The sequence below is a fragment of the Elephas maximus genome, chromosome 27 (genome assembly GCF_024166365.1).
Source record: "Elephas maximus indicus isolate mEleMax1 chromosome 27, mEleMax1 primary haplotype, whole genome shotgun sequence".
Lineage (NCBI taxonomy): Eukaryota > Metazoa > Chordata > Mammalia > Proboscidea > Elephantidae > Elephas > Elephas maximus.
Window position 1 is genome coordinate 1,478,171 of NC_064845.1, and position 15,835 is coordinate 1,494,005.

At 47.8% G+C, this 15,835-nt stretch overlaps 1 protein-coding gene across 1 annotated transcript in view; it reads left to right on the forward strand.

Annotated features, from left to right (window-relative positions):
• The window catches only part of SCN10A (sodium voltage-gated channel alpha subunit 10), a 100,831-nt gene that overhangs the window by 62,091 nt on the left and 22,905 nt on the right, over positions 1-15,835 (forward strand). The window contains 5 exon segments of the mRNA XM_049870686.1: positions 6,372-6,731; positions 8,423-8,869; positions 10,164-10,301; positions 12,591-12,714; positions 13,723-13,877. Of these exon segments, the coding sequence (XP_049726643.1) occupies positions 6,372-6,731; positions 8,423-8,869; positions 10,164-10,301; positions 12,591-12,714; positions 13,723-13,877 (1,224 nt within the window).

The following is a 15,835-nucleotide window of genomic DNA, read 5'->3' on the forward strand; positions in this document are numbered from 1 at the left end:
TAAAGAGTTTGCATGTCTGGTTCCGCATCTGTACGCCCTCCTGGATCTCACTGGGGGGGCCTCGTCCTCTCTGTGTCTGGTTTACTGCAGCTTTTGGACACCTTTTGTGGGCACTCTGAGGTCTTGGATGAAGGCAGGTTCCTCCAGAGAACAGCTGCACAGCACCTCGTGTTACCTACCGCCAGCTCAGAATTGCTCTGAATGAAATTCTCAGTTTGAAAAACCTAGGCAGTGTGACTTCCAGCTGAAATCCTGTGTGAGCCCCACTTCGTAGTTCCTAATTCTCAGTGTCAAACTCCCCCCCTCCACCCCGCCCCGCCTTGGTATCTTGCACCAGAAAGCCAACTTCTTGTGTGTTCTCCTGGGCTTACTTCCAATTGGCCCCCACGTGGAAAGCATAGCTCTATAGGCTCCAGTCTTCACGGAGGGAGGGACTCCATGTTCTCAACTTTAGACAGGCCCTGGTTTTGTTTCCTGCTCCACAAGTCTAACGAGAACTAAGCTCAGATTCACTCGTTTTTGCAAATGTCTTCAGGGAAAAAGCTGGCTTCGGTGTTACGTTTATCTCTCCGAATTCCCATATTTATTTAATTTTAGCCTGAAGACTTGTTTACTTTATTGACATATCATCAATACATTTAAGGTTTTATCATCCAGCATTTTTGTTGTTTTCGATGGAAACGGGGATCCAAGTTCATTGTACAACATAGTGCCCTTCCTTCTGATAGTTTCCAACAATACAAGGCCCATCATTCAGCACCAGGAGGTGACCTCTGCAAGGGGGAGAGGAGAGATGTCAGAAAGACCTTTCCTTCCATGATAAACCAAGACTGTTGAGTTGATTCCAACTCGCAGTGACCCTATAGGACAGAGAAGAGCTGCCCTATAGGGCTTCCAAGGAGCAGCTGGTGGATTCCAACTGCCAACCTTTTGGTTAGCAGCCAAGCTCTTAACCACTACCCCACCAGAAAAGTTTAAATTTAAAATTAGAAATTGACTTCAAGTCCTACTATCCAAATATACCCACTGTTACCAACTTGGTTTACAGCATTTTTTTTTTCTAAATAGAAGTTTTTATATAAATCCTGAGATTACAGAAATTATTCATTAAATGTAAAAGAATCTCCAGCGGCTAAAAGTAGGTATTTATAAATATTACATAATCTTATGAAGAGGCGCTTCTGGTGTAATGTTACACTGGGCAAAGATTACAGGGAGCCATTGGTTGGGGTAGAGTTGAGAGTCTTGAGAAGCATGGATGCAGGTGGGGCCGCTCTCCTGGACACTCATTCTTGGCCCCAGCAAGAGCCAGGTGGGTTGTTGGGCACTATGGCCCCAGCAGTGGGCACTCTGCAGATGTCTGCTGACCCACTGGCTAATGGTAGGGCCCCGAGCCCAGGTATTTCTCTGTAACAGCAAGTGGAGGGACTCTGTTTCTTCCTCTTCGTAAAGACAACAGGAGAATTAATGAAGAATGACTGGATTCGCGTCCCATAATGAGAATTATACATAATTTGCTTACAGTTTAGCGTAAGCTTAATTATGGACAACAAGCAATAACAATTGTCTAAGGGGACTCTGGTATTAATTTCCACATTCTCCCTACTAAGCAACCAATGGTAACCCTTAGCCAGAAGTGATTAGGACAACAATCAGAGCTGTGGTCTTTTAGCTCAAGTGCCGGTGAGCATCCCCTGTGTGCCTCGCTGACCCCAGCCATGCCTCCCTTGGCCATGTGGTATGGTAGATGGCTGTTTTACAGCGTCACAGCCCCACTCCGGGTCTCTGCTTTCTCACTGCCTAGGGTTTACTGTGAGAATGGAGACTTTTATCAGTTATGTTGCTAAGGAAATTTTGCATTTCCCCAATACCCTTTTCAAGAGGGCTCAGCCTAGTTGCTAATACTCAGTTTTTATTTTCATTTATCAGCTGCTTCTGTGTCCAATCCACGGAGTTGGTGTTTTTTGTTTTGTTTTGACCTGTTTTTATATTATTGTACTTTAGATGAACGTTTACAGAACAAACTAGTTCCTCATTAAAGTGAGTACACATGTTGCTTTGTGACATTGGTTAACAATCCCACATGTCAACACTCTCCCTTCCCCACTTTGGGTTCCCTGTTACCAGCTTTCCTGTACCCCCTGCCTTCTCGTCCTTGCCCCTGGGCAGGTGTGCCCCTTTAGTCTCATTTGTTTTATGGGCCTGCCTAATCTTCGGTTTTAAGGGTGAACCTCAGAAGTGACTTCATTACTGAGCTAAAAGGGTGTCCGGGGGCCATACTCTCAGAGTTTCTCCAGTCCCTGTCAGGCCAGTAATTCTGGTCTTTTTTTTTTTTGTGTGAGTTAGAATTTTGTTCTACATTTTTCTCCAGCTCGGTCCAGGACCCTTTATTGTGATCCCTGTCAGGGCAGTCAGTGGTAGTAGCCGGGCACCATCTAGTTGTACCGATCTCAGACTGTTGGAGGCTGTGGTAGATGTGGTCCATTAGCCCTTTGAACTAATCTTTCCCTTGTGTCTTTAGTTTTCTTCATTCTCCCTTGCTCTAGACTGGGTGAGACCAGTGGAGTATTTGGATGGCCACTAAAGTTGGTGTTTGAAGGTCAGCTTACAGCATGAGGAGAGTAGCTTTCACATTGCGTCCAAGGTGGACGTGGATCCCCTGCCAAAGAGAGAACTGGATACGGTACTTCCTGTGTAGGAGGGCCGAACCTCCTCCGCTGGAATGCACTCGATGCCTTGTGGGTGGTCAGCTTGTTGCCACGCAGCTTTGTTCAGCAAGCATCCTAGCCCCTCGACCGAGGCAGGCCTTGAGTATGTGCTTCATAAACATGTGTTAACTGCCTGACTGATTGTTGAGGCGGGATATTTCTTTCTAACTCATTAGAGAGCCACCCAGAAGCATTTTTGAAGTGTGTGTACATCTTTATACACCCCAGCAGGGGCAGTGGTGGTTTAAAGGTAAAATTGCTGCCCTCTGTGCAGGAGAGCTGGGTTTGATTTCTGGCCAGTGCACCTCAGTGCAGCCACCACCTGCCTGTCAGTGGAGGCTTTCATGTTGCTATGATGCTTAACGGGTTTCAGCAGAGCTTCTAGACTAAGATAAACTAGGACGAGAGGCCTGGGTCACAATGGTACAATCCCAATTGTGTGTGGGGTTGCCATGAGTCCGGGCGACTTGACAGCAGCTAACGACAGCATACATCACAGCACAATGTTCTTTCTGTCTTTTGGGTTTACAATGAGGACATTTGGGGCTTTTGTCTTGTCTCTGTAACTAAATCACTAGTCCCATGAGGGCAGGAGTATACTTCTCTCTCTCCATGTACTTCATAGGCAAGACTAGTGCCATTTGCATGGGTGGCTGGTATCAATAAGATGAGTAGATTGGCTGATTGATTAAAGGAACACACCAATGTGGGTCTGTGAAATCATTTAAAAAAAAAAAAAATGACAAACCCATTGCCACCAAGTCGATTCCGACTCATGGCAACCCTATAGGGCAGAGTAGAATTGCACCACAGAGCTTCCAAGGAGTGCCTGGTGGCTTCGAACTGCCAGCCTTTTGGTTTGCAGCCTTAGCTCTTAACCACTATGCCACCAGGGTTTCCATAGATGTGTGCAGTGTCAGAGCCGGTGCTGTCCACTGCCCCAAGATGAGAAGTGTCCTACTAGAAGCTTAGCCAGTACCTGCCAAATGCAGCAGTCACGCCCGGCATGTCAAAAATGAACCTGTTCTCACTTATTTGTGAGCTCCATCACACCTCAGCCTACCCTCATAGAGGGGCAATTCTTTTCATCTCTGACCTGCAGGAGACATCAGAACTGTGGCTAGTTTTTATTGTTGTTAGGTACCGTCGAGTCAGTTCTGACTCGTAGTGACCCCACGTACGACAGAACAAAACACTTCCTGGTCCTGCACCATTCTCACAATCGTTGCTATGCATAAGCCCATTGTTGCAGCCACTATGTCAATCCGTGTCCTTGAGAGTTCTCTTTTTCTCTGACCCTCTACCAAGCATGGCATCCTTCTCCAGGGACTGATCTCTCCTGATAATATGTCCAAAGTACGTGAGACAAAGTCTTACCATCCTCGCTTTCAAGGAGTACTCTGGCTGTATTTCTGCCAAGACAGGCTTGCTCATTCTTTTAGCAGCCCATGGTATATTCAATATTCTTCTCCAACACCACAATTGAAAGGCATTGATTCTTCTTTGTTCTTCCTTATTCATTGTCCAGCTTTCACATGCATATGAAACCATTGAAAATACCATGGTTTGGGTCAGGTGCACCTTAGTCCTTAAAGTGACATCTTTGCTTTTGAACACTTTAAAGAGATCCTTTGCAGCAGATTTGCTCAAGGGAATACATTGTTCGATTTCTCGAATGCTGCTTCCATGGCTGTTGATTGTGGATCCAATAAAACGAAATTCTTGACAAATTCAATATTTTCTCCATTTATCATGATGTTTCTTATTGGTCCAGTTATGAGGATTTTTATTTTCTTTATGTTGGGTATAACGCATACTGAAGGCTGTAGTCTTTGCTCTTCATCAATAAGTGCTTCAAGTCCTCTTGCCTTTCAGCTAGCAAGGTTGTGTCATCTGCATATCGCAGGTCATTAATGAGTCTTCCTCCAATCCTGATGCTGTGTTCTTCTTTACATAGTCTAGTTTCTTGGATTATTTGCTCAGCATAAAGATCCAATAAGCATGGTGAAAGGATACAATCCTGACACACACCTTTCCTGATTTTGAACCATGCAGTATTCCCTTATTCTGTTTAAACTACTGCCTCTGGGTCTATGTAAAAGTTCCATGTGAGCACAATTAAGTGTTCTGGAATTCCCATTCTTCACAATATCATCCATAATTTGTTATGATCCAAACAGTCAAATGCTTTTGCATAGTCAATAAAATATGGGTAGACATCTTCCTGGTATTCACTGCTTTCACCAAGATCCATCTAACATCAGCAATGATACCCCTTATTCCACATCCTCTTCTGAATCCAGCTTGAATTTCTGGCAGTTCCCTGCCAATGCACTTCTGCAACCACTTTTGAATGATCTTCAGCAAAATTTTACTTGTGTGTGATATTAATGTTATTGTTTGATAATTTCTGCATTCTGTTGAATCACCTTTCTTTCAAATGGATACAAATATTGCTCTCTTCCAGGCAGTTGGCCAAGTAGCTGTCTTCCAAATTTCTTGGCATGGACGAGTGAGTACCTCCAGCACTGTATCCATTTGTTGAAACATCTCAATTGGTATTTCATCAATTCCTGGAGCCTTTTTTCCACCAATGCCTTCAATTCAACCTGGACTTCTTCCTTCAATACCATTGGTTCTTGATCACATGCTACCTCCTGAAATGGTTGAACATCAACCAGTTCTTTTTGGTACAGTGACTTTGTATTCTTTCCTTCTTCTTTTGATGCTTCCTGAACCATTCAATATTTTGCCAATAGAATCCCTCTAAATCACAACTTGAGGCTTGAGTTTTTTCTTCAGTCCTTTCAGTTTGAGAAATGCTGGCCACGTTCTTCCCTTTGGGTTTTCTATCTCCAGGTCTTTGCAAATTTCATTATAATACTTTACTTTGTCTTCTTGAGCCACCCTTTGAAATTTTCTGTTTAGCTCTTTTACTTCATAATTTCTTCCTTTATCTTTAGCTACTCTACACCCAAGAGCAACTTTCAGAGTCTCTCCTGATATCCATTTTGGTGTTTTCTTTCTTTCCTGTCTTTTTAATGACCTTTTGTTTTCTTCATGTGTGGCATCCTTGATGTCATCTCACAACTCATCTGGCCTCCCATCATTAGTGTTTAATGCATCAAATCTGTTCTTGAGATGATCTCCAAATTCAGGTGGAATATACTCAAAGTTGTATTTTGGCTCCTGTAGACTTATTTTAAGTTTTCTTCAGCTTCCCTTTGAATAGACTAAGGTAGCAAGACTACCACCCATTATACATACAAAAAAAAAAAAAAATCAACCCATTGCCGTAGAGTCAATTCTGACTCATAGCGACCCTCTAGGACAGATTAGAACTGCCCACAGGGTTTTCAAGGAGCATCTGGTGAATCTGAACTGCCAGCCTTTTGGCTAGGAGCCGTAGCTCTTAACCACTATGCCACCAGGGTTTCTGCCACCCAGTATATGACCTCTGGTTTTGCCACAGTCAATTGACACTTAGGGATCGCAGAAAGCTAATCATATTTTTTCGACTCGAATGCAGCTTCTAGGATGAACCCTGTCTTAAGGCATGAGCTGCCTGTACTTTTCCCAAACCTTTGGTTTCTGGCCAAGACTCCAGATTAAAGGTGATGAGAATAGCTACCAGGACCTAACACGATCTCTGTTTCTCTGCAGCTGCGGGTCTTCAAGCTGGCCAAGTCCTGGCCAACCTTAAACACACTCATCAAGATCATTGGAAACTCAGTGGGGGCACTGGGAAACCTCACCATCATCCTGGCCATCATTGTCTTTGTCTTCGCTCTGGTTGGCAAGCAGCTCCTCGGGGACAGCTACCGCAATAACCGGCGCAAAATCTCCGCGCCCGGGGAAGAATGGCCCCGCTGGCACATGTATGACTTTTTCCACTCCTTCCTCATCGTCTTCCGGATCCTCTGTGGGGAGTGGATCGAGAACATGTGGGCCTGCTTGGAAGTTGGGCAGAAATCCATATGCCTCATCCTTTTCTTGATGGTGATGGTGCTGGGGAACCTGGTGGTGAGTGGTGAACCCCACTGGGGACGCTGTCTTGTAGGCAATGAGGCGGCTGCTGGGGTATCCTAAAAAAGCTTTGACATTGCACATTTTTATGCCTAAATGGTCCTTCCCTCATCTTCAGTCTTCAAACTTTCCAAAGTTACGTGAGACACATTATAAGCAGTATCCCTTGGGGACAGCCTGGCTTTCTGGAATAAGTATATGTGATAGAGAAGGAAGACCCGTTTAGAATCCCAGCTCTGCCATTTACTAGCTGGGTGAGCCAAGGCAAGAGATTTAATCTCCCTGAGCTGGAATTTCCTTAGAATCAAGAAAATAGTGCTTACTCATGGGCTTACTGGGAGAATTAAATTACAGGAGGTGACATACCCAAATTGCCTACTGCAGTGTCTGGGCCACAGCAGGCACACAATAAATGGTAGCCATTAGTTGTTGAAGGAAAATTTTCCTTCCCTTCTGTAGGGGGTCTCAGAAGATATTTTTCCTCAAAGTAGCAAGAGCCAGCTGATTTCTCCACACTAGGAGCACGGACAGGCATGATTGGACAAGAAAAAAGAGAGAGCCTGGGTCACGAACAACATCAAAGGTCACAATGATAACAACAAAATCGCCCCCTAGGTATACAGGATCCTTCTGGAGGCCTTCCTGCCAATTAGCCACTGTCCCCTTCTCTGTCCCAGCCTGGCTTCTCACCCACAGCTCGTCTCCACCCTCTCTTCCTGAGTGCCCCTGCTCTCCCATCAATGGCTGGCTGTGAGGTTGGGTGTGGTCTTCCAGGAGCCCTTTGCTTATTGCCCTGGAAGTCAACCAATTTCGAACTGCAGTGGGGAGCCCTGGAGGGTTCCTGACCCCCACAGGCCCCACAGATGAACACAGTGACTTCATCACCAATCCTGACATGTGGATCTCTGTGCCCTTTGCACAGGTGAATCTGACCTTGGTGACTCGAAGGATGAGGAGGAGGAGGAAGCTCAGAGCTCCAGATGGGAAGTGACCCCCAAAGGGCAGTTCTTTTCCCCATAGGAGTTTTATAGACTGGAAAGCGCTAAACCAAGAGATGAATTCAGGCTCTTGGAAGTCTTTCCCAACCTGGGCCCTGAGCTGGAGTGCCTTCTGCCTGCATTCCCAAGTGAGGGGCTATCTAAAACTCCCACTCTCCATGCTCTACCTTTCTTCCAGGATGAACTCGCTATCCCTGCAGACACAGGGTCCCAGCCCTCTGGCAGGAAGTCTGCCTCTCTGAGCACTTTCATATCTCTCATGTCATTTCATCTTCACAGCCATCTGAAAGATAGCAAGCCCCCACTCCCTGCTTGCAGGTGAGGAACATGACGGTGGAGGCAGCAAGGAGATGTCAGAATGAGAAATACAACCCTGGCACTTTGGCAGGTGATGGTGGTCCCAGGAAGACCTGAGCCTGCTCCTCTCTGTTGTCTCTGAATGTCTGGGAGCTCAGCAGGGTGATCCTCCACTGTGATGGAAGATGTACTTCCAAGCCTTCTCCACCTGAGACAGTCACTCTGGGACATCCCCAGGGCTCCCTGATCTGGTCTCAGAATGTCTCTCCCCCCAGAAGGAGAGCACTCCAGGGGGTGCTGGAGAGGCCTAAGCTGTGGCTGTCCTGCCATCCAGCTGGTTGGCTATGGCTCAGCCCTGACAGAGTGCTGTTCTCTCCCATTCCTTCTCTGTAGGTTCTCAACCTGTTCATCGCCCTGCTGCTGAACTCTTTCAGTGCCGACAACCTCACAGCCCCGGAGGATGACGGGGAGGTGAACAACCTGCAGGTAGCACTGGCACGGATCCAGGCTTTTGGCCATCGCACCATGCGGGCCCTATGCAACTTCTTCCACAGGCCCTGCCTGCTTCCCTGGCCCAAGGCGGCACCCCAGCTGGTGGTCAAACTCCCACTGTCCAGCTCCAGAGCTGAAAACCACATTGCTGCTGATACTGCAGTGGGGAGCTCTGGAGGGGTCCCTGCCCCCAGAGGCCCTGGGGATGAACATAGTGACTTCATCACTAATCCCAACGTGTGGGTCTCTGTGCCCATTGCTGAGGGTGAATCTGACCTCGATGACTTGGAGGATGATGGTGAAGAGGATGCTTGGAGCTCCAGACAGGAAGTGGTCCCCAAAAGTCAGGTAGGAGTTTTCCCCATGGAAGAGCTACGGGAAGCAGGGAAAGGCCTCAGGGCTAGAGTGAGCCAGGGCAGGAGGGAAATTTCGGTAAAGTGGCTTACCAACATCAGGGCTGGTAAAGCTTTGAAAAGTCCCTGGCAAGCCAGGCAGAGGTGACCTGAAATAATGCCAAGCATTCTGAAGAAGGTGATATTTGAGCTGGTCCTGGAAGAAAGAATCAGAATTCCCAAGACACACAGGAATGGGCAGAGCTTGAGCCCCAGGCCGGTTTGAGATGCTTAGGGATTCTCTTTCACACAGTTGCCCCATTCTCTCTGCCCAGCCCAGGCCCTGTGCATGAGATGCTAACAGGATCCCTCTAAGAATAGGATTTTGTTTAAGAGCAAGGCTCATCTAGTCTTCACCAGCACCCTCAGAAGTCCTGATTTTTATGTTACTCGTCGATCCAGGCTTTTCCTCCAAGTGATGTCATAGAGAAATAAAATGTGTCCCTTTTGGCATCAGAAATTTAAAGCACATTTAAACCATTTGGTGATACATATTTTTTAATACTTTGCACAGTCCCTTACCAGCAGATACATCAGCCATGGTTAATCTCTTCTCAGTGACTCAGGGCATACGCTTCTGTGGGACCCCAGGGACAGGCGGGCTGCTGGCCAGGCCACTAAGTGGTCCCAGGCAGCTGTGCATTGAGTCTGTACCCTCTTCCCCTGAAGCTGTCAATTCTATGTTCCAGCAGCTGCTCCTACCAACTGTTATATTTTACATGCTTTTATCTGGGTGACAGGGTGTCGCCATCCCCAGAGTAAAGGACATGAACTCAGTGGTAGCTGTCTACCACTCAGAGGCATTTTCAGTTACTTTGGGGTCCTTGGGAGTCTCCAGATGGCCAAGTTCACTATCACTGACCTCTGGACAAGTCATAATGATCAGGCTAGCATGCATGGAGCCAAGCACTTTGTTCGGAGTGTTTTACAAGCATTAACACAATCATCACAGCAACCAAATGAAGTAGGTCTTGTCTTCTCAGTTTTTCGGATAGGGAAAAGGAAGATCAGAAAGGTTAAATAACCCGCCTGAGGTCCACAGCTTTTAAGTAATGGAACCAAAAGTCAAACCCAGATCTCTCTGGCTGTAGGATCTTCACGCTCACCTCACAGAAGTATAAGGTGTATATGAGTGCTTAAATTAGGTCATTGGCTCTTCCAGCCTGCAATGTACCAAATCTCTCTAAATTTAGAAATGATCAGCTGAGTGTGAGTCCAACTGCCCGACTGGGACGCTCTCTCACTAGCAGGAACAGCTGCAGCAAGTCAGGAGGAATGAGGACCACCTGGCACCCAGGAGCCCAGAATCTGGGATGTCCTCTGAGGACCTGGCTCCGTACCTGGGGGAGAAGGGGGAAGACAAGGCCACTGCCCAAGACCCTGGAGAGGTAGGCATGTGAGCTTCCCGGAGAGGCTGGACACCCAGCCAGACCCTGGCCAGGGAACAGTTGGGCTGGCAGGTTTGGGGGTGGGGGCACATTCCAGGCTGCCTTAGACCACATAGCCTCATTTCTAATCCAGGGAATTTTCAGGTCTCTCTACCCAGCCTCTGGACCGCTCAGTGCGATCTCAGCTTGTACCAGACTGGTTGTAGGATGGCAGGAAAGAGTGAGTCTCCATGTGCTGAGGGACCCGGGGCCAGTTCCTTACCCTCTCTGAGCCTCCATTTCTCTAACTATGAAACCGAATGGCAATGCCTACTTTGTAAGATTACTTTGAGGCTTCGACGAGATGCTGCCCATCAAGCATTTAGCTCCTGCCTGAAACAGACTGAGTGTCCAGAAGATGACAGCCAAGAAAAAAGGCAACAGAAGACAGCACACAAAGAAACTTAAATATCTTTCAAAGGCGGCAGATGAAAGGTGGAGCTGCTCGTGGGTGAGGATGTCATCCCTGTGACTCCTCTCCGCTTTCTTTTGTCCACATCACATTCTCTAGCCAAAAACAGACTATGCTGGGGAGGGCTGTCTGTAGGTGAGTATGAACTGACAGCCTTATAGAGACTGAGCAGGAAGGAGATTTGGGATGTATGAGTGTCTCGTAAAAGGTAAAAATAAGCCTGTGGCTTCACTCACAAATCTTTGAAGAAAACAAGCTATAGGGAAAGAGGTAGCTCTCAAGATTTAACATTTTGAATGGCATTGCTGGATGCCATCGAGTGGATTCCAACTCATAGTGTCCCCAGGTAACAAGAGTAGAATTGCCCCATAGTGTTTTCTAGGCTGTAATCTTTGCAGAAGCAGAGAGCCAGGTCTTTTCTTCCAAAGAAATGCTGGGCGGGTTCAAACCTTTTGGTTAGCAGCCAAGCACTTAACCATTGCACTGCCAGGGCTCCTTCTTGAATGCTACTGTATTTAAGAACTTGATTTGACACCTTGCTACTGAGTGCTGACTCTGGTGAGCTGACAGGCACTGGGCTAGGCAAAGATAGATCAAAAGCCAAACCTGTTGCCGTTGAGTTGATTCTGACTCATGGCAACCCCGTGTGTTACAGTGTAAAACTGCTCCATAGGGCTTTCTTGGCTGTACTCTCTATGGAAGCGGATCACAAGGTCTTTCTTCAATGGCGCTGCTAGGTAGGTTCGAACTGCCACCTTTAGGTTGGTTAGTAGTCAAATGCAAACCATTTATACCACCTAGGGACCATTTAGGCAAAGATACCAAAACCGAAAACATAGTGCCGTTGAGTCAAGTTCCAACTCATAGCGACCCTGTGGAACAGAGCAAAACTGCCCCATAAGGGTTTCCAAGTCTATAAATCCTTACAGAAGCAGACTGTCACATCTTTCTCCAGAGGAGAAGCTGGTGGGTTCAAACTGCTGACCTTTCGGTTAGCAGCCAAGCGCTTAACCTCTGCGCCACCAGGGCTCCATAAGCAAAGAGAAGGAAGATATAATTCATTCCCAAAGTCATCAAGCCCTTCAACTTGAGAAATGCTAGCTCTTGGCCGACCACAGCCAGGTAAGATAAGGGGGCAGCTGAGATGGGACTTGAGGAGTGTAAGCCACTTGGTCTTGCTGGGTGAGGGTTGTCGCGGTTGATTCGACATGCGGACATGATGTTTCCTTTGAAGCTTTCTAAGGACTCCCCTGGCTGGTTTTCTCCACTCAATGTTTTCAGTACACAACTGCTGGATGTTAATTTTGTTTTTGTTTTTGGTCCATGACCCTGGACAGGCTGGGAGGGGCCTGACAGCGACAGATGGGGACCCACTCAGCCATTTGGGTCCATTAGCCAGGCTATCAGGTTTGCTAATATGAGAGCAGCTTCAACTCCTAATTGAATTCATCTGGAGACATTACAGGGCTGGAGTTGCCAGGAGGGCAGCAGGCCCCTGCAAGGCTGCTCCATGATGAAATATTCAAGCCCAGAGAATGCTGAGAGTCTTTATGGGTATAATTATGGTGTCTCGGGCCATCGCCAGCTCTCCATCAGGGACCTGGGGGTTTGAAGCGTCTCACAGCTAAATCTCTGGGGCTGGACAGAGAGCGTCCCTGTTCTGAGCCTCAGCTGGTGAGGCACCAAACTCGTGAGGGAGGCCTCAGCCTTGGTGGGCCCCAGCCCGGGGGTCTCTCCCTACACCTCGAAGCTCCTAGCCAGTCTGACCTAGGTACCTGAGCAGATCCACAGGGCCCCTCAGAGAGCTAAGGTCACTGCCCTGGGCTTCTGTCCCGCAGGGAGAGGACGATACGAGCTCCTCAGAAGGCAGCACCGTGGACTTCCCAGACCCTGAGGAGATTCTGAGGAAAATCCCAGAGCTGGCCGACGACCTCCAAGAGCCAGACGCCTGTTTCACAGAAGGTAAGGCGCAGCTGCAGGCCTCCTCACATGGCCATAGTACGCGTCTCCAATTCCACACGCGCTACCCTGGGTAGGTCCTGCGTCTGGCGCCCTGGCCTGGGATCCACAGGAGACAAACAGGGCTCCTTGCTACCACTCCCCTAAGGCTTGAGAGGGCCAGGGTCAAACACGAGTGCCCACCACTCACAGCAGCCTCAGGGCTGTATTTCCATCACAAGCCATGTCAGGCAAGACAGGCAGAAGAAAACTGGGGACACACCTCATCATCACCCTCAAAAGCACCTCGCTGAGTTATAAGCCAGACCCCTTGAGGCTGAAAAGGGAAAAGCTAGTCACCACCATAAAAGCACAGAAGACGCAGAGGAGGGCTGAGACATGTCTGTTTATCTATCTTTCCCGTAGCTCTTAAAGGCAGAACCTGAGTCTTGTTCATCTTCCTTTTCTTCAGAGTCTAGAACCATGGGGCCATAATGTGTTCTCAACAAATATCCATACAATGAATGAATGAACAAATAGTTCTTGCTATGAAGGTAACTGTGGTCTCAATGATTTTTTTTTAAGAATTCATTGAGTGCCCAGTTCTACTTTATGGTGGTCTGGATGGGGCTGGACCCAGGCCCCATCCCGGCCATGTGATCACCCCTCAGTCCGGTGTGGACCCAGGTCATAGCTCCTCAGATACCACCAGGTTCATGCCACATGGGTTTTCGGGCTTCCAGGGAGGCATGAGACAGAGGGCATAGGACAGGGACCACTGGTGTCATCTGTAAGTAGGAGGATAGTTGGGGAGGACACAAGAGGGGGCAGGACAGATGATGGGGGGAACACTTGGAAGGCAGGACTGAGAGGCTACCTGGAGGAGACCCCTCTGCTCTCATATTCCAGGAAAGTATTCTTTCTCAAAGAGGTGGAGGGTGGGTCTCCCAGCAGAGTGGATGCAAAGCTGGAGCAGGGGTGGTCCCCCAGCCCACTGGGGCATCACCCACCATCAGTCCCCTCTTTCCACAGGCTGCGTGCGCCACTGTCCCTGCTGCAGAGTGGACACCGCTAAGGCTCCATGGGGCGTGAGCTGGGAGGTGCGAAAGACCTGCTTCCGCATCGTGGAGCACAGCTGGTTTGAAAGCTTCATCGTCTTCATGATCCTGCTCAGCAGTGGGTCTCTGGTAAGGGGGTGGCTGGGGTGGGGTCCTCACCATAAAGTCCTCCACGTGGGATCCCCCACAAACCAAACATCCTGGAGCCACATCAGTGGGTTTCCCTGACCCCTGAGCTAAAAGTTCCCAACCTGTAGCTGGAAGGAAAGCTGCAGCCCAGCCCAAGGGTTCCTCTTTTGTTTGTATTTTATTGTGGTGAAAATATACACCAGAACATTCACTGAGTCAATAATTTATACAAGTAATATTCAGTGACATTGGTTACATTCTTCATATTGCACAACTGTTATCACTACCTTTTTCCGAGCCATTCCGCCACCTTTATCATAAACTTAGTGCCCCCTAAGCAAAAACTCTCCCTTGCCCCTGACTCCCACCCAGGAAACCACCAATAATCTTTGATTTCTACATACTTGCTTACCTCATATGAGTGAGATCATACAATGTTTGTACTTTCACGACGGACTCATTTCACTCAACATGATGTTTTCAAGGTTCACGCATGTTATGGTATGCAGCAGGACTTCATTTCTCCTTTGGTCGAGTAGCATTCCATTGTGCGTCTATACCACATTTTGTTTATCCATTCTTCTGTCGATGGGCACTTGGGTTGTGGCCACCTTTTGGTTATTGTGAAAAGGGCTGCCATGAACATTGGTGTACAGGTTTCTGTTTGTGTTCCTGCTTTAGGACTCCTCTCAATAGCAGGGCATGGTGGATGCCCAGGCTCCATGGCATGACCTGTTAAACCTGGCTGCAAACACTTCAAGCTATGAGTGTATGCGTGCCCCTTTAAAGATGGGGAGAGATTTTCCCCCTAAGCACTAAGAAGTTACCTTTGCCCTAGTTTTTTACCCCAGAGGGCTTGTTACTTTTGTCCAGGTTGACTGACATTTCCTAGGTAAGCCGTAAGTAAACTGGTTTTGGTACTTTTTGTCTGGTCCTGGGCTGCAGCCTGCCCTGTGATTGGTATGTACCTGCAGGGACTGGCCAATAGATTACACAAATGAAGTGAGTTGTCTCCTACTATGCAAATGAAGCGTCTATGGCCTACTGAGAGGGGATTGGTCAGTTTGTGGCCTTGAAATTGACAAGGAGTTGTGTATATGTATGCAGCCAGCCCCACAGAGGTTTTAGAGACAGAAAGAAGCAGGGAGAGAAGCAACAGGAAGAAGTAGAGAAAGAGAGGAGGCAAGGAACCTCCTAAAAAAGCTGTGACACCTGTGAGAGGCCTAGAAGGGGCCCAGCCTCAGAGCAGCCAGTGACAGACAGTGGGGCCAATAAAATGGGAGCCGAGAAAGCTTCCTGCGCTGAGGAAAGGAGGCTGGCTACGTGCTTCCTAACCCTGAGTTGTACACTGGTCCTTAACAAACCGCTTAGCTCTAAGTACAGTCTGTGAGTTCTGGGAGGTGTTGCAGCGAATTGCCAAATCTAACCAGGGAGGAAAGAGTGCTGAGGGAAGGGAGAGTGGCTGGTATCACAGATGAAGTGGTACAGCAGCTTGGAGAATGTGGAAGTCTGGGATATGCTTGACCTCTGCCTCATAGTAATTGGCTTTGTGCTGATTCTTATATTTGAAGTTATTCATACGGAGACTCAAAGGGTTTCAGGGATGTGTCCAAGATCACCCAGCTTTTCAGTAGCAAAGTCTAGCTTGACCCTCATGTCTGTTTAATACCAAAGTCCCCTGGCTCTCCACCTGCTGACTTCCCCCACCCAAACTCACTGGACTTCCTAAAGGCCTAGTACAAAGAAGACCACCTTTCCTTGTCTTCTCAAACCACCTGCAAATACTATTCTTACTCCTTCAAAGCTGATGGCAAATCATTACTGCAGCCCTTTTGAAAACAGAGTTACCTGGGGAGCTTGTCAAAATGCAGATTCCAATTCAGTACATCTGTGGTGGGGCCTGAGAATTTGTATTTCCAACAAGCTCCAGGTGATGCTGCTGCGGCTAGTCCAGGGAT